Source organism: Protobothrops mucrosquamatus, unplaced genomic scaffold (assembly GCF_001527695.2).
Source record: "Protobothrops mucrosquamatus isolate PMUCROS unplaced genomic scaffold, P.Mucros_1.0 scaffold4741, whole genome shotgun sequence".
In the NCBI taxonomy this organism is placed as follows: Eukaryota; Metazoa; Chordata; class Lepidosauria; order Squamata; family Viperidae; genus Protobothrops; species Protobothrops mucrosquamatus.
Window position 1 is genome coordinate 8,434 of NW_015390633.1, and position 19,209 is coordinate 27,642.

The 19,209-nt window shown below is 40.9% G+C and overlaps 1 protein-coding gene across 1 annotated transcript; it reads left to right on the top strand.

The window, feature by feature from the left end:
* Positions 1 to 119: 119 nt before the first annotated feature.
* On the top strand, positions 120 to 12,054 carry LOC107299266 (zinc finger protein 219-like). The gene is made up of 4 exons (XM_015828630.1): positions 120 to 260; positions 2,379 to 3,750; positions 9,878 to 9,997; positions 11,128 to 12,054. The coding sequence occupies exons 1-4, from the start codon at positions 120 to 122 to the stop codon at positions 11,940 to 11,942; spliced, it is 2,448 nt and encodes an 815-aa protein (XP_015684116.1). The 3' UTR covers positions 11,943 to 12,054.
* Positions 12,055 to 19,209: the final 7,155 nt, after the last annotated feature.

A 19,209-nucleotide genomic window follows, 5' to 3' on the forward strand; every position in this document is an offset into this window, starting at 1 on the left:
CGGCTGCCCGGGGATGGCCCAGGGAGCGATGCCTCCGCTGGCCCAGCTGGAACTGCCGCCCCGCCCGGCCCGGCAAGACACATGGCCGGCTCGGCTGCCCGGGGACAGCACAGGGAGCGATGCCCCCGCCGGCCGCCGGCCCAGCCAGGTCTGCCATCCGGCCCGGCCCAGCAAAACGTGTGGCCAGCTCGGCAGCTCAGGGAGTGGCTGGGCGACGGCCCAGGGAGCGATGCCCCAGCCGGGACTGCCGCCTGGTACAGGTAAGTGGGGGGGCCACCTGCCCCGCGGCCGCTTCGCAGGGGTGCTCTGCGGACTCGAAGCCCCCTCCCTTCCCCCTGCCACTGACCCTCCGTCTCCGGTGCTGCTTGGCCAACAGTCGCGCTGGCTGGGCATCGCAGGGGCTGCTCTCCCTTGGGGCTGCAGCTTGCGGGAGGGCTGGCCGGCTCAGCGGAGGCTCCAGCGGGCCGCTCCCAGCGGGGATCCCGGGGCTTCCCCGCGCGGCTCACCAGCCACGTGCGCCTGGGACAGGGCCAGCCCGGGAAAGGAACTTCTTGGCTGCCCTTCTCCCAGGGGGCGGGGCACCCGGGCGCAGGGCCAATCAGGAGCCCTGCGAGGGGGCAAGTCCGCAAGAGAGAGAGAGAGAGGGGAAGTGCAAGTGCCTCTCTCTCTCTCTCTCCTTGTATCTCTCTGCAAATGGCGGAGGAGGCTCCGGGGCCGCAGGGGATGGCTCAAAGAGCCGCATGCGGCTCCGGAGCCGCGGGTTGCCGACCCGTGCCCTAGAGTATTATCAAAGTATAATCTTCTAAGCTCTGCAATGGTCCAAGTTCTCTTATCCTCCTCTCAGCTCTCCCTTGGTTAAATACCAGGGCTTTTTTTCTCGGAGAAAAGGTGGCGGAACTCAAACCTGGCCACGCCCTCATCAAACCCTAGGACCGCCCCTTTAGAGAACAGGAATGCAAGTAAAATTTGGGAGGGGCTATTTCCGGTGTGGGAGGGGCTATTTCCGGTGCGGCCGGCCCGGAAAAAGGTGGCGGAACGCGGTTCCGCCGCGTTCCGGCTGAAAAAAAGCCCTGTTAAATACTGCATTTCAAAATCCATTGAAACTGGAAAAAGAAACACTTTTAATAGGGGCAAGATGGAGAAGATGTATTTATGTATTATTGTTTTTAATTATTACATCCTACTTTTATGGATACACTTCTTTCCAAGGTGGTTAAGAACTAGATTACTATCACAGATTCAAAGAGCAGACAACTTAACAGAATACTGCCATTGCAATTCATAGCCAGCAAGTACAGAAGCTTTTTTCAACTTGCCTGCCACAAGCTTCTTCTCATGTCGGAGACAGACTGGCAGAGGAACCAAGCAAAGAATTAGTCTGGAATCTCTTAAGTATGCACAAGAGGGCAAGGTCTGACTCCGCTTGAATGCCATTGAACCTTATGTAGCCTGGCCTAAGTGCAAACTGCCAGTCTGAGAAGATTCTTGTGTTATAGGCATGAGCAATAAAACAGCTAATTGAACTCTTCACATGTGGATCTGACTGTTCACGCCTGACACATAGAACTCTTGGCATAGGAGTTTTCATGGATAACAAGCAAGAAACAGAAGTCCCATCTCCACTGAAGAACTCTTGAACGTAATGGGGCAATTTCAGTTTATTCAACTCAGTGAAAATAAAAGGAGGGAGGAGCAAGAAATCCCAACAATATTTCTCTGATATTAATTTTACTATACGCCTAAAATGATTCCTGAGGTTTGCCTTTGAGGCAGATTTTACAATCCCATTAAATTTGTTTTGCACTTTAGTTTTGTATGTGTCTATTTTGTTCCACTTACTGGTCTGAAGGGGTCTTACCCATTCTTTGGTTCACAACCATGTTTTACTGTCTTATCACAGGATATAATCCCCCAAATTCAATCATGTTTTTGTTGACACATAGATTTATAAGTGCTGATTGATTTTTCAAAATGCTCTTAGTGAAGGAAATTGGGACACCTGCTCTTGGGAGTCTCCATTTTCCTATTTCCCCTAACAATTAAGCAAAGCTTCTGCTTTCCAGTCATAAGAAAGAAAGTTATTTGGCTGCTTTTCTCTCAGCCTCTGCTTTGTAAAATGCTGAGTGGAAAGGTTGCTGGCTGAGGACAGAAGGGTTTCTGTTTGTTTTGTACAAAGACCGCATGCCAGCTACCAGTTTGCAAACTGCACTGTGGGAAATCCAGAGCTCTGTCTCATTCTGCAAGGACGTTAATGTCATTCTTCTTTTCCTGTACCAACAAGCTGTTATGCTACATCATTGACTGAAAAACAGACTTAGGAAAAGAAATGATTCAATATAAAGGTTCTAACTTTCTTCTTTCCCCCTTCCTTCCTGCAGGGTGCAGATTACCAATTGCCTTCTGCCAACTCAGCCAGTGTTGCCCTTCCTTCTCCTTCTTCCTCTTCCAGTGATGAAGCTGACATTATGGCTTTCAATGGGGAGCTGGACTTACAACATTACTCTAATGGACCAGGGGGGGGCGGAGGGGAGGCTCGTCCTTATCCCTGTCCTATCTGTGGCAAGCGTTTCCGCTTCAACAGCATCCTGGCATTGCACACTCGCATCCACACCAGCTCCTATCCACTCACTTGTCCCTACTGTGGCCACCAGGCAGGGCAGCGTGCCAGCTTACGTCTCCACCTGCGCTCCCATTGTCCTGAGGCCCACACCCGGCTCAGTCACCAGAGCCGCTTGCTGCTTGAATTGGAAGAGCGGGCACTTCTGCGGGGTCAAGAGGAGGAGGAGGAGGAGGAGGAGGAGGAGGAGGAGGAGGAGATGGCTGCTCCTATTCCACCCCAACCTCTACCCACCTTTCACTGCTCTTTCTGCAAGGGCAAGTTTCGTACTGCAGGAGAGCGCGAGCGCCACCTTCGCATCCTCCATCAGCCGTACAAATGTGGGCAATGTTCTTTCGCTGCCACACACGAGCCAGAACTGCAGTGGCACAACCAACAGGTTCATAACTCCCCAGCAACTTGGACACCCACCCCTCCTGCCCCTGTGCCCACCACTACAGTTCCACCCACCCCTCCTGCTTCCACACCCACCCCTTCCTCCTCTGCCTCCACCCCTACGGAGTTCCGCTGCCAGGTCTGTGGTCAAGCCTTCACCCAGTCCTGGTTCCTTAAGGGTCACATGCGGAAGCACAAAGACTCCTTTGACCATAAGTGCCAGGTGTGTGGGCGTGGCTTCAAGGAACCATGGTTCCTGAAAAACCACATGAAGGTTCATCTCAGCAAGTTGGGCCTCCAGAGTGAACAAAGAGGACCAGGACCAGGTCGGTCAGCGCAGAGCTTACTCGTGGGTTGTGAGGCCCTGTATCCATCTCTCCTTTCTCCTCGCCCCACAGACAAAGCCAGTACGGGCAGTTTCCTGGGTTATGGTGATGCGAGCTCTGCTGAACGACTGCAGGCCACAGCTCGTGCCGTGGAGAGTAGTCAGCAGTGGAGGGAATGTTCTTATGTAGTAGGGTCCAAGCTTGTGAGAGAAGACTCAGGAGGGAACCATCGCTGCCCAGACTGTAACCGGACCTTTGGTACATTCCAGCAGATGGCCTTGCACCAGCAAAGCCACCTCACCCGTGAGAGAGAATGGAACAAGGGACAGTCACTGGGTTCTCACCTTCTCAGTGGACATTGGCTTCCAACAAATGTGAGAGCTTCTACTGCAGCCAACACCAGCTCAGCTCTGCTGACCCAGAAGGAAAAAGGCAAGTACAGACGGAGTCCAGACCACACTTAGCAATTTTATGGGAATGAGCTGGGTGGAGGTGACTGACTTTGGTCACAGAGTATAAGAAGCAAGACTTTCATTTAGTTTGAGGCAGACAGTGGCCCTGGGCTGCATTTAACGTGGCCAGAATTGAATTTTCAATTAATAGAATTAAGTCTGTTTTGAATTTTGGAAGACAATTTGTGGTGTTTTTTCTTCAAAAAACAAAAACCCTATCGTTGCATGCATGAATGTAGGCATCTGTAGTGAAATTATATGCTTTAGTGAATCCCCAAGCAACCGGAAACTGACACAACATCTACATGGTACAAACCTAAACAGGCCATCTTGCTGCAAATTTGAATGCATAATTACTGTTTACATGCAGCTGTTTACAGATTCAGAATAAGAAAACTAGGACAAAAGTCTGGATACCCTTCAGACTGTACTTTGTAATTCTTTCTTTGACAAAAATAACAAACATTTTGTGAAGCCAGCGAAGAATCATTTCCTTCTCCTCCTCCTTCCCTCCTTCCCCCTTCCATCATCTCCTCCTTTTCTTGGAAGTGTTTTACCTCCTTCCTAGGGCTGATAGAGTGACACATTTGTTATCTTCCCTTAGATTTTCAAAAATATTCTAGTTTGAGAGCTATGACAGCCACCCCAAAACCTTTATCTTTATTTCCTGTATTTCATAGATGATTTAGAAGCTTCTTTCATGTCATAATTACAATGAAATATCTGAACTTTTTTCAACTTCAATTTTCTTAGTTATAAAACATGAGGTTGTACAAGATGTGGATATTTAGTTAATTCCACCCATAAGCTGCTGTCATACAACCCCAAATACAATAGAGCCAGCTCCATTCTTACTGGATGATGAAGTTTTTCTTCACAAATGATTCATCTTTTTTACTTCCAAATGTATCTTGTGAATGTGGTCTTTAATCCAAAGCACTTTCTACCAAAACATTGCAAGCTTGTCAAGGTTTTCTTCTGCTATTTTAAATAGTGACTTTTGTGAAGTGGTCAGAGAAAAGGTTTCCTTCTGATAACATTCCCATGCACATCATTATTGCATAAGCAACATTCTATATTGTGGATAACTAATCCAGTGTCAACTAAGCTTTTCAGCAGGCCTTTTTGCAGATCTAGCCAGCTTTCATGTAATTGTAATAGATTTTTTCTGGTCTTCCAGATCTTGATTTCAGCAATTCATGTACATTACTTAATAGTGTTTCTCAAAATGAAAGTTAAAATTAAAAATTAAAGTTGTTAGATGGAAACTTCAAATATTTTTATAGCCTTCCCCTGCTTTATAAGCAAATTATGCTCATTTTCAAATATTCCAAGCAGGCAGCTGCTTTAGAAGAATTGTTGGTTGTTGAAAATGAACAGAACAGTCACAACTTGAGAAGTTAGGGTTAGGGTTAGAGTATTTGCTTACCCGTGGAGTTGTCTTTACTTGAGTAACTGTAGGCCTAACAAATCAATCTCTTTTTGGAGCTTTAACAATTTGATGATAATAAAATAACAATGAATTTGGTGTTTGAAACTAAAATGTTCCTGGTTATTCTTAAGCAACTGCACATAACTAGTAAGCATGAATTCAGATTTGCAGAACTTTTGTTCCATGTAGAAGTTGTATCATCTTCTGTTCACTAAGGAAATTATTGAAATAAGCAATTTGACTAGGAATGCATAAACTTTTGCATGCAACTTATGTTAATAAAAGCTCACTGAATATTATTTTGTGTTTCCAGTCTCAAAGTGGTGGAAAATCACATTGGAAATGTTTATATTATCATAATGGCAAAAACTCCTACTTTGTAGGGCACATGTGCCTGTAGATCTAAACTGATTTGTGCTTTAAATGCTACAGACAAGTCTTTGTGCAAGAACCCTTTTTTCCCAAACAATGAAGTGAGAAATAAAGATATTAGACATGTTTGCACAATGTGGCTGACCCAGCCAGCTGCTCTCCTTATTACTCATCCTGTACACTGCATGATCAAGGGTCAGCTGGGAAGCAGCCATTTTCTGTGCCTTCCAAATTACTGCAAAGGAAAACAGAAAGTATGTTTGGGCATAGGATATTTGGGAGGGGGGACAAAACTTCCTCACACCTCCAGTGTAAAAATCCTCAGTGTTTCAGTTGAGAGCACTGTCATTTGTTCCTGACAATGCCAACCTGTAAAGATCTCTGGGTAAGCGAAATTTGGATTTCCATGTTCCATGCATGCCAACTGGTTTGATAGGATGTACCAGGTAATACATGTGCCATGGAAATAAAATATCCCTCTTCCGCACAGGTAGAAGATATATTTCAGTCGGCCTGATGCACTTCTCAAATTGGCTCTTCCATTGCTTTTCCCTGTCCTTCAACACATTACTGCTTTGACATTATTGCCTTTGCTTCCTAGTTATAAGAAGTTTAGTTAAAGAGATGTTGTCTGCCTCTCCCAATTCAAATTATGCATGAAGGAAATTCAAAGTATGTTGTGAAAGCATAGGGTACATTTATGCAAATGAATATGGCATGATATAACATTGCTTCTAAGTACATGTTTTATTTCATACAGGCATTCCAGTTTCATTCATTTCATTATTCTGAGTTTTCTTAGAAAATCCAAGGAATACATCTTGGTGAGAGTGCTGTACATTTTCTAAGACTTTCCAAGCTCTACAGAGACCTACAATTCTAATAAAGGAGAATATTTGTAGCTCAGGGTTGAAATGATGGGTCCTTAGTGCTCCCCGAGCTTGGTTGTTTTCTTGCAGACATTTCATTAACCAAACTACGTAACATCATCAGCACTGATGATGTTACCTAGTTTGGGTAATGAAACATCTGCAAGAAAACAACCAACTTCAGAGAGCACCAAGCACCTACAGTTCTGAGTCTTCTTGATGAGAAATAATTTGTTATTAAATGAGGTTAAATCTGTGGTGTAGAGATGGACTAATTTTCATACTATTTGCCTGTTTGAAAAAAAACCCCTATAAGGTTGAAATCACATTAGGTTACTTACAAGAGAATTTGGTCATGGCATTTTGTATGGTGGATATGTTATGCCCTCAAGTGGCAAGAGCTGGAATTTCTCACACTAGACAACAATAATTAGGAATTAGTCTTTGACATGATATAGTCTGGTAAACTGTATTCTTTCCGCCTGAGGCTGTCCTTAACAAAACATTAATACAAAAATGCAGGGCAATGTCCTCTCCCTCGTCTGTCTGTATTATATGTGCATTTCATCTTTACTTCAAGATGAGTATAAAGCACATTAAAAACATTTTGCCAGATTTTTTTGATTTTTTTTTATCTCTGCTGCTGGATGAAGCTGCTGAAGGAGGAGATTTGCTCATTCACAAGCTGATTGTTAGGGGTGAAAATTGCCCCCTTTACGGTTTTCTGAATATTTGCATATCTTTACTACTGAATGTTGAACAGAACTCATATAAATCCTAGTAATATGTAAAGGAACTTTGAGAAAACTTTGAGAAAACTGAAGTTTCATGTTGTTCATTTATTTTATCAACAAAAACATCTGAGGTGAGGTCTGCCAGTATGGAAAATAATGTTCCTTTCCATGTTTTATGAACTGGGATAAGTAGGGCCTGCACTTCTTTGAACATTTGGAGCTGTCCCATAACAATCTCACAAACTTTGGCTCCCCTCATTATATTGAAGTTCCCACTGCACAGATTTAAAGTCATATTAGGTTCCTTCAAAATAAATTCCTGAAGTTCTACATAAATGAATTATTAGTGTTCTTTAATCTGGAAAAGTTGCAGAACCATTGCAAAAGCTCTGGAACTCTATAATCCTCAAAGACAGTGTCTTCCTGAAAGGGAAAAAGTAGTGAAGAATGAATCTTTCTTAGAATTACCATTCTGTAAAATCACTCCCAAGTTCAATATAACATTGTCAATGAAGTCACATAGAACCCCAGAACAATATCTAAGGATCTGTCAGCCTAACTTGTTTTGTTTAAAGATAAGAGTTTATGATTCCATGATTAGAAAAGCACTGGATAAAAACAGGATTCCTATGTTCAGCCCTAAATTGCACAGAAATGTTGTGGCAGGATCAGAAATGAGTGTTTGTTGCTAGAAAACCACAAAATATTACTGAGTTGAAGCAGTTTGCTATCTTGGAATGGCCAGATATCCTACATAATGATATGATTACATTAAATTTTGCCTAAAATTAAGTCAGGTAGTGGAGATGCAACTAGTTACTGAATCTGAGGGGATGATTACATTTTCAATGGCACCTCAGTTTGTTCTTTCAACAAGACTTAGGCCAGTACATTTTGTGAAATTGCTTAGCAATGTTTTCAATTTTTGTGAGGGGTTTTTTTGTGTGTTTTAAATTTTACAACATGAGCTTTTATTTTATTGGTTCCCTTGTGGGTTTTTTTTACAACATATTTTATAATGCATTTAATTTTTGTATGTCACCTTTTGCCCTCCAATATGGTAGCTGAATAAAATAAAATAAAAAGATGGCTGTCTTTGTTTGGAAACTAAAAGAAAGGGAAACTCCCCATTTAGTTAAATCAGATTTCCTTTCTATATCTGTATGACCCACATGAAGCTCCTATAACATTCAATGAGAAAGATACGTAAAAATTCAGAAAGCCCTAAAGATATAAGTTACTTTTGCAAAGCTTGATAGCTATTTTGCAAGGGTGGGCATAATATTACCTCAAAAATTTCTATGATGTTCACTATCCTGAAATGACTTGGGACATTATGATTTTTAAGTTCACAAATTCCCTTAGGATTATTTTCCCTATCTTTTAGCTGGTATCTTTCATTCTACACAAAAGAGAGAAGGAAACATCTTCACAATACTTAAAAATAGTGATTGGAATGACTAGGAAGGACCACTTCATCCTTCCTTCCAACTTTGTGAGGAAGGAAAAACAAAAGGAGCTTTAAGGTAGTCAGATGATTCCATCTTGTGACAAAAAATACTTTCTCTCCTCATCATCCCCCTTTCTGGCTCTGATTTATACAGGTGTGAAAAAAACAAAACAAAAAACAAATAGATCTTACACATTTGAGGTTTTCCCACGTGGCTTTTTTTTTTTTTTTGAATCCTCTTGTTACAGTTTGGTAAAAAGGCTTCCTCCATTCCAAGGTTCCTCTGCCATGGTGCCAGGGCTGTGAGATATGTCACTATTTTCAGTTAACATTTTTTTTTAATTGTTGCCTCTGAAATCAATATTACCCAGGTAGTTCTATGAGAATATAAATTCTTACCGTTCAGCTGCGCTTGGACATTTTTGTAGTTTTTTTATTTTAAAGTTTGTTCATATAACAATAAAAAATAGAGAAAAGGACTAAAATGCAATCAAATGTGACTTTGACAAACTCAAGCAACCTCAGATGTCCTCAGCATTGCCAACATCTTTGGTTTGTACATTTTTCTTTCCTGTATTTCCGCCTCTAGAAAGTGTTCCCATTTTATTGTGATTTTATTGCATCCCATTTTCTTTTCCTAAATGACAGTTACCTTGCTGAAGACAGTTTCTTGCTAATAGTGTTTTTTGTTTCAATTTCAATTTTATTTCAATCTTTTCTTTATTGGAATCTTAGAACAACATACATTCTGCAGCTATATTGAATACACTGGGTATATTTCTTTATATAAATTATAGTTCAATCATTTGTATCATTTTAGATATAAATCTAAATCCAGAGTGGTCTAAAATAGGGGTCCCTAACCCCCAGGCAGTGAGCCATTCCGAACGGCTGTGGAAGCAACGGGGGAGTGCATTCGTGCGGCGGGCATGCATGCCCGCCACTCACGCAAATGGAGCTGTGCACATGCTCTTGCCTGCCACTCGCATGGAACCATCCCCCCCCCAAATCCATAAAGCTGAAAAGGTTGGGGAATTCTGGTCTAAAAGAGGCTGGCTGTGCTAGAGAACTGAAATGATGAGACACTTGTAGCATTTGTGCTTCTAAGCTTTTTTGAAAAAGAATCTGGTCCTAGCAAGCAAATAATGCAAAATACTATGAGAAAACAATATGGAAAAGAAATAAGAACCTTCAAACAATCTTCAGCTCATATTAAAAAATTCTCTTTGTCTTCACTTTGCCTTTTGCAGAAATACAAGGTCAGTCACGCTTGGATGGATCCCAACGAAGCACTGGGAAAGACTGTCCATTCTGTGGGAAGTCCTTCAGATCTTCCCACCATCTCAAAGTTCACCTCCGTGTCCACACAGGTAAGACTCAGGAGTGGCAACATGGAATACGTAAGTATGAAAGTAGGTGGTAAGGTTCATTTGCTTACAACTTAGCCATCTCTGGTTAAGTCTCTGAAACTGATCCTTTTGAAGGTATGCTACAGGAAGACCATTGGGTTTAGATCACAAATTTCAGTGTCCAAGTTGGGTGAACAACTCCCTTCCTTCCATTAGCATGGTACATAACCAGGGCTGTCTCCAAGGACTGGAATTCTTGAGTCCTGCTCTGAGATTCTTCACAGTTGTTGCAGGTTTATTTGTGCTCTCACTCTGCATGTAATCAGTGATAAGACTGAGGCCAGAAAGCAGTAGTTTTTTAGTACTCTCCCTCTCAATGGTTGTATATACTGGGCCCAGAGGCAGTGGCAAGCTATAAAAAATGCTGACAACAAGTTAAACTGCCTTGTTTATGGGCCTCTTCACACTGAGCATCACCCAGACAGAAATCACTATACATTAGCCCAACTGAAATGTACAGTATCAAAATACTCTTGTTCATTCTAGCAGAGGTTTTGCAAGAAAATGTCTGTGAGGATGTTTACATCTTTCTATAGTCCTCACTTGTCTCATGGCAGGATCCCTCTTAATCTCTCTAGGTAATTTTAAGACAGTATTTCACTCTCCCCCTTTCCTACCTCATACTGTTATGAAGAGAAAAGATAATTCCCAAGTATGCTGCTCTGATTTGAACAACATACATACACACACACCTACACACCTATACCTATAAATACCTATACCTATACATACATATACATATACATACATATATACACATATATACATATCACACTATGGATTGTTTTTCTTTCCTTTGCTCATTTAGTTAATTGCACAGAGAGGGTTTATGGCAAGACTTATTACAGAGAAGATTACAGAGAAAATATTCACTCTCCGAAAGTTGTAATATAGGAAGCTGGTTTTGTTCATGGTCAAAAAGGTGACATTTTTTATTCCTGTTTCATAGACTGGAAAAGCTGAATCAGTCAGACACTTAAATGGACTCTTTTGCCATATGTTGCAACCAACCAGAAAAAAAATCACCCTAAAGAAAAATAATTACACATCATTGCTGTGCCAATTGATTTCTCCCCTTTTTTTCCCTATAGGTGAGCGCCCATACAAGTGCCCTCACTGTGACTATGCCGGCACTCAGTCTGGTTCGCTCAAATATCACCTGCAGCGCCACCACCGGGAGCAAAAGAGCGCTGCTGCTGCTGCTGCTGCTGCTGCAGCTGTAGCAACAATGGAACAGTGCCACATGCCCCTGGCCCCTACTGCAGTCCCTGCCTTTTCCCCTACACAGCTCACCAAGAGCCATGGGTCCTTTCTTCCTCTAGGTGGCGTGGGGACAGCTCGGTTCTGCCAGTCCCGCCGCAAGTCACTGCTAAACGGGAAGGCTGATTTCCAGCCACTGGATCTTTCCCTACGTCCAGCCCTGGCAGGAGGAGCCCTCCACCGTTGCCAGTTTTGCCCCTTTGCCACCTCAGCTCCTGAGCTTATGGAATTACACCTTCAAGTCCATCACAGCAGGAAAGCTCGTACCCGTCGCTGCTCTCACACAGCTCCTAAAGCCCAAGTGAAGTTGGAGGAAGAAATAGTTGAGCTGAAAGGACCAGAATCCCCAAGCCCAAAGGGGGAGATTTCCAAGTCACACAATTTCTGGTCCTCTAAAAATCAGGAAGACTCTTGCCGTCTCAAGTTGCCTCAGGGGAAACAGAGTTCTGAGGGAGCAATAATTGCCAGCCTTTCTTCTGAAGCTGCACTGAATCAGCAAGGATGGGAGAACCTATCACAAGACTCTGAGGAGCCAAGGCCTCAGAAGGAATTGTCTGGCCCACTGGTCCAAAAAGGACCACATCAGGAGGCTTCAAAGACAGGCCAAGGCCTCATGGAATTACAGCTGGAGCCAGTACAGGCCTGAGTCTATTCTGCATATATAAACCAGTTCCGAATCTGTTTAGCTGTCATGATGACTCTCAACCAAGGGAGCTGGGAATTGTACCTCTGTTCTATCTATTGGGTAATAATAATTCCAGGTCTTTGGGAAGGACTTGATGGGCACATAAAAATGCCAAATCCAGTCTAAAGATCTGGCTGACTGTGTGACAAAACCATTATTAATAAGAATGCATACAAAGCTACATTTCCCAAAGTTCATAGGCAGGGGCTTTGCAGAGCCCATAGCATAGTGGTAGAACACATGCTTTGCATGCATTAAAGTTCCAGATTCAATATTTGCTTTCTATCTTCAAATAAAGCAAAAAAATATCAGGGCCAGGAAAAGTCCCTGCCTGTGATCTTGACCTAGACCAGGCAGTAAGAGGCTAGATGGACCAATGTCTGCCTCAAGAAAAAGCAGCTCTATAAGGCAGTGAAAGCAGTTTCAGACCTGTTTACATGTGTAGCGTAGATTTGCAGAGACAGTTTGTGAGTGGTCACCTCACATATGACAGGGTCATTCAGCCATCTGCAAGAAGTTTTGGAATAAGACGTAGTAAAGTTATCGACTATTTTTTTAAATAGTTCTCTATTTTTAACAGCAGCAAGACGAACATAGCAAGATACAGGTATTACCTGCCAAGCAGCTAATAACAGTACAAGAGCTCCAGGAGGGAAAAAAAAAAAGACAAAACTACAACACACCAAGTACTGACCCTGGAAGATAAATCTATAGCTGCAGTGGAGCATTGGTTAAGGATGAGGGAAAGCATGGCGAGGAGATTCCATTTATGCCTTGAGTTGATGGGGAAAATTGCAGTTCGGCTGAATGGGATTATAATCCTCTGCACAATCAAGAAAGCTGCTTGCTGGGGACTCCCAATTGCAAAAACAAAAACACCCCAATGAACACCTTGCAGAAAGTCCCCATCAACATGAAGAGGACAGGTTTAAAGGATATGCTGCTGGTCTGGTGTCCCTGTCTGCTCTCCATGCACTGGATATTTGAAAGGGCTGCCATAACAGTTCTATTTAGTCAAACGGGGTTTGGGGGTGATATCACTGGGGTGTATTAAGAGTTCAACCCCTTGTTTTCTCCTCAGTTCTGAACTTGATGTTGCTTCTTTTAGGTGCCGCCGTCTGAGGACCTGGCCCCTTGGGGATCCTACTATTGGGACGTGGAGGGTTGCTGGGCTTCATGGGGACAAGACTCCTGTAGTAGTTCTTGGAAGTTTTCTTTCTTTCTTTCCTTCTTTCTTTTTTTAAGGGGAGCATTTCTGCAGTTGTAGCTTTTCTCACCATAGTGCTGATGTGGTGGGAGAAGCTGAGCTTGTCCAAATTCTCTATTGCATTCTCCAGTTATTCATAACCCAGGAGCCCTGTCCCCATTACCCTGCCATGTCTCCTAGAGGCAGGGCAGGCTTCACCAACCATTCTTGGCCCAAAGGCCCAAGCACCTGGGATGCGGCTTTGTCTCATCAAATCCAGGTGGTTCAGCCTCTCATGTTTCCGTAGCAAGCTACCTGATGCCAGTATCTTATCTCCGTAGCGATCCAGCAACAGAGCTGTGTTTCTGTAGTGACCTGGCACATCAGGGTGCTTGACAACTTCTAGAGTTTTCTATTTTTTTATTGTTTTCTTGTAGAAAATTTGAAACTGGAAATAAAAATGACATTGAAAAATTATGTATATAGCTTGTATGGGTCTGCATTTTAAAACACTGTCTTAACCAGCAATAGAGTGTGCTATGAGAGGTGAATTGCAATTTCCTGAAATCTTTGGTTTTTTTAAAAAAGCCCCCCCTTCCTTTGAAGGATTAAATTGAACTCCCTGAGAACCATAAACATAATCAAGAAGATAGCATAACAGAGCTTCCACTTGTTTGTTGGTCCTTTCTCTTTTGCTCTAAGATTGCACATGTTTTAATGGTACTTGAAAACATGTGCACAATAAATATGAAAGGCTGCTGCATGGGTTTGGGTACGTAGAAAAAATAAGATTCTAATCCTAGAAACCAGGTGGGAAAAAAGCATAACCAAGTTTTGTAAAACTCAATACGTGCACCAGAACCTAGGAATTGACAATCTAAATATGTGAATTTCATGGTAATTTTATTCTTCCTTTGAATCTCTCATTTGTACACTAAAATAATTTGTGCTCTGTCTTACACTCTCAAGGCAAAGTAGACAGAAATAAAACAAATAAAATTTGCAAAGAACTAAAAAAATTGCAAGCTTAAATCAAAGCAGCTACTCATGTATATAAAACATCAATAGAAAAAGAATCTACCATTATTATTATATTATTACACTACAGACATAATATAGCTGGAAATAGGTGCCAAAGATTAACCAATCTACAATAAATCACTTCTGTCAAAATATATAAAGATCTCAATAAATTCTAATAGTATTTTTAAGACTTAAACTTATTAAATAATAACTGCTAACTGTTGAACTCTGGTAGCCTGATTCTATTCATTTAGAAGTGAAATAGGACAACATAAAAACAAAGTAGTGGCTTCTACATCCCAATTCCTCAGACATAGAAAGATATTAGTTTTGTACTCTATTTTAACCCAAAGTAGCCTGACAAAAGTAAATGGCTCTGATTAGATAATACATTTAACCTGTTGCTTAATCCATTTTTTAGATTCACGCTTTAAACAGGCTTTGTTCACACAGTAAGTCACAAAAACATACACACTCATCCAACTAATTAAGGTTAGCACCCATCTTGGCATATTGTGACAACGCATGGAGTCTTTACACATTCTGCTAACATACACATTGCCAATGTGTGCTCTTTTAAAAGGGGGAATAAAGGAAAATGGTGAATGACCAAGAGAAGTGATGGTGAAAAGTGCATATCGTGTTAAAAAGTATTTTACTTACGTATTCTATTTTCTAGATTTAGATACTATCTTTCCTCCAAGAGTACAATAGCATATACAGATGATAAGATAAGATAAGATAACCTTTATTGTCATTTTTTACTGTGGGCACGACACACATCAAAAATGAAATTTAGTTGCCTACTCTCAAAGTGAACACATACATGACACAAACCTAAACATACTATATACAACATATACATACTATATACAACATATGTATAGACCAACACCCCTACATATACATAACATATGAATATTAAACACTGTCCATCTTGAATACATAACAGAAGGAGGAAGCTTGAGAGTTCACAGCATTTGGTCCTTTTTTTCTTCAGACCAAATATGACCCAATTCTGTTCAGTTTTCAGAGGAGAGATGGATGGAAAGTGTCCCAACCCAATTTACTTTTAATTTTTTCCCCACATTCTTTTGGGTTGGGGGAAAAATGTCAGGTTTTCTTTTTTTTTATCCTTCCCCTTTTAAACCTTTTTCCTGTAAACCACACAAACAAGCACAAAATTTGCAGAGGTATCCATGATGGAGGTGAGTGACTGGGACAAATGAGGAAACCAGCATTTAGTATTTATAGAAGGACTGTAAGTTACATTGCAAAGGGAATGACAAATTGCTTGGTCCCATTCCATTACCAAGAAAGCTGCATGAGGCCAGCTGAAGCTTGACTCAAAGGGATATTATTTTTTAATGCTGAATTACTAAATTCTCCTAATAGTCTTTTTGATAAACTTGCCAAAAAGTGGATGGGTAGTAGTATCCACATCTTAAGAAATCAAACATATGAAACCTAGGTCCTTAGAGCAAAAATCATTTCCCAATTCTGGTTCTGTAAGCACAGAACACATTTCTTTAAATTACAATATGCTGCACTCTGTGTGGGTAGAGGCAATGTTTTTAATTATATTATTGTTATGTGCTCCTGGCTACTTTCCTTCGTGACCAGAGGCAAGCTTGCCTGACCAATAACCAGCCAAGACACAGTGAAGGCCTTTTGTTTTGTTTATTGCAATAAGCGGAAGAGAAGCTTTCAAAGCTTGGTTCTCTTCAAAGTTTTAACCCAAAATATTTCCTTCTTTTATTCATCCCTATCCCCGGCCACTACATCCCTCCTCTTTCCCCATTGGCTGAGGTACTATGAGGTTACACTATTTCCGTCCGCTTATACACATTTCCTGATAACATATTAAATCATATTCACATATACAATAATAATAAGAAAAATTAGACATTTAAATGGTTATTTTAAACTCTGTAGATATTTATGTCCCCATTTTAAAACAATAGGTTCTTTTCCTGTATTTCAGTTCAGTGTGCCTTTCCTCTTATCTTATTCAGCTTATTTTCCTGTTTTCCAATTCAACATGTCTTTCCTGGCTAGCCATTTCCTTTTACAGCTATATTTTTTATAGCTGCTTCGTCCTTTCCCACTCTTAAGACCCAGCTATTTTTGCCTATGTGTTTTATCTTACTTCCTTTATGTTATCTTTTCCTGACTCCCACCAATTGTACTTATTTTTCTATTCAATTAGTTTCCATTGTATTGTAGGTTTAACTGACTCTGAAGATTTATCATATTGATGCATATTTATCATTATTAAAGTCTAACTAAAAACAGATTGAAAAACTGGCCATAGAAACTCATTATTTGGTTCACTTAATACATTAAACCATATTTTACTGACAAAATCACAAGTTGTTTCAATGTTCTCATTGAGCTAAGTCACAAACAGAGTTGCCACATGTTGCTAGCAAAAATCCAGGCAACCACTAGATGCAGCAAAGGGATATCCAGTGGTAACTTGGTGCTCGTTGGTAATTGCTTCTGGGAGGCACAATGAGTACCAAAAACAATGAGTACCAAACAATCTTTTCCCATAAGGAATAATGTAAATACATTTAATGCATTCCCAAACGAAAGACAATGCACATTTTTAAGGCAATATGTAAATAGATAGGGTTGTATATCATCACTTTACATGAGAAATAAACCTAAAAATTAATAAATACTTAGATTAAACAAAATAAAAACTTCACTTTACCTGTACTGATGAGGAAAAAAAGCACAAAAATAAACAAAATGGCCACATAAGATAGCAAGGGGATGTACATAGGGCAAGAGCTACCATGTGACTAATGTGTCATCCTTGGTTTCGACTGGATAGCTGAAAGGATAGCGAGTCACAAGGCAATCATCACCAACACGTTCTAGCTTGCACGTTGAGTACCAACAAACAACAACTACTGGGACAAAATGTTCTTGTGAAAATGTGCTGAGTACCAAATTTGATGAGTTTCAAAGTTGAGTACCAAGGTACCACTGTAGAAGATTCTGCAGGATTTTTTTGCAGCTCTGATCTAGAACTCTAGTCATAAGGTACATTTTCCAAACCACAACAATTATACACAAATGGCATGCATGGCTTAAGCTATCCGAATCACATGAAATCTTAGTACAACTGGAGAATTCACTGAGTCTGCAATCCTTTATTTGAAGTGAAACTTGATGGGATTTACGTTGGAGCCAACATCTCTAGAAGAGCTATGCTCAAACTGCAATTAAGCTGTATCTTAAAAAGTGATTAGCACTGTAATTCCCTTTCCAGATGCCAAATGTGAAGCTATAATTGTTAAAGTTCCACCCTTATAACATAAATATGAACCAGTTGCCAAGCATCTGAATTTTGGTCACATGACCATGGAGATGCTGCAATGGTTGTGTGAAAAACAGTCTTAAATCACTTTCAGTGCTGTTGTAACTTTGAACAGTCACTAAACAAACTGTTATAAGTCGAGGACTACCTATACTGTTTTTATGTAATTGCATATATATATCCCACCAATATCTTTTTTCAATTTATGCTTTGCTAAAAGAACTTTTCTTCATATATTTTAAATAACAGTGCATTCCATGAATTTGAGTAAATATTATTGTTGTTAGGCCAGTCCTTATAAAATAATCATATTCAAACTTCAAGTTTCTACATTCAAACAATAGGGAAGTATGGGTAAGGCAGAAGTTAGGTGGGGGACTAATTCAACCAGATAAAATGAAAGGAAAAAAAATATTTAATCCTTCCTGTGCTCCTTCCCTCAGCTGATAGTAATTTCTAATTCAAGGAACTCTGCTAATTCAGTCAATTAATGTTAGCTTCTGTTAACTATTGCTGAAAGAAAAATCATCAGGGTCCAGTCCAAGCTGGGAATAAGAAAATGGAGACTGCTTTAGAAAGAAGGTTCTTGTTTATTTAGTTGCCAGAAACTTCAGTGACAGCAGCATGTTTCTGAGGTGGCTGACAAAATGGAGCTGGGAGTGGTGGGTTTTTATACCTTCTTGGTCTTTTGTGTTTGGAGTTGTTACTATGGCACTGTATTTGAGGCTCTTCCTGTTCCTGTGCAATGAACTTTGACCTGGGGTTCAATGTGCCCTTTTGGTATTCTAGTGGTGGTGGGTTAATCCTCCTAAAGATCATGTTCCCTGGAGTCTTTGTTTTTCTAATCCCATCAGCTCAAACCTTCTCTGGGGCTATGGCTGAAGGCATTTTGCTTATGAATAGGTGGCCCAGTCTTTCTGAATAGGATTATTAAATCTGCAGTTCTATAGAGCTGGCCTGCTGAGTTTCTGCTTGGGGGAGAGGGATAAGTTCCTGCCTTTTAAGTTTTTCTCCCATTATTCCTTTGGGAAATATAATATTGTCTTTTTAATATCCCCCAAAATATTTCCTTCTTCTTGTGTGTGTGTGTGTGTGCTGACTTCCTGCACCATGTTCCAACTATTTTAAACAAGCAAATGCTGTTCTCTGCTTATTTCATCAGGAGGCATTGAAAGGACAGTGCCAATTGTTCACTGATAATACAGTAACTGTTTGCCATCTGGGATAGAAATAGGTAATAGGAGTCAAATTCCACCTGATTTGATATGCTATTTTCCAAAACATGCTACCCTGCCAATCAGTGCTTTTTTTACTTTGAAGACAAAAATGAAATAATGGGGTACAGATAAAACAGAATAATTATACATTTATTTATTTATTTATTTATTTATTATTTTAATTTATATGCCGCCCTTCTCCCAACGGGACTCAGGGCGGCGCACAACATATTTAAAACAAAACATAAATACATTCCCCCCCCGATAAAACTGAATTAAATCAAATTTTAAAGTTGTGTCTCTATCAAATTGCTAAAAAATAAACCCCATATAAAATCCTCCCTAGGTCAGGTCCGCTTGTTGGAAAAGCCATGTCTTGAGGGCGCGACGGAAAGCAGGGAGATCCGGAATCATCCGGATCTCGGGGGGTAGTTCGTTCCAGAGGGTAGGGGCACCCACAGAGAAGGCCCT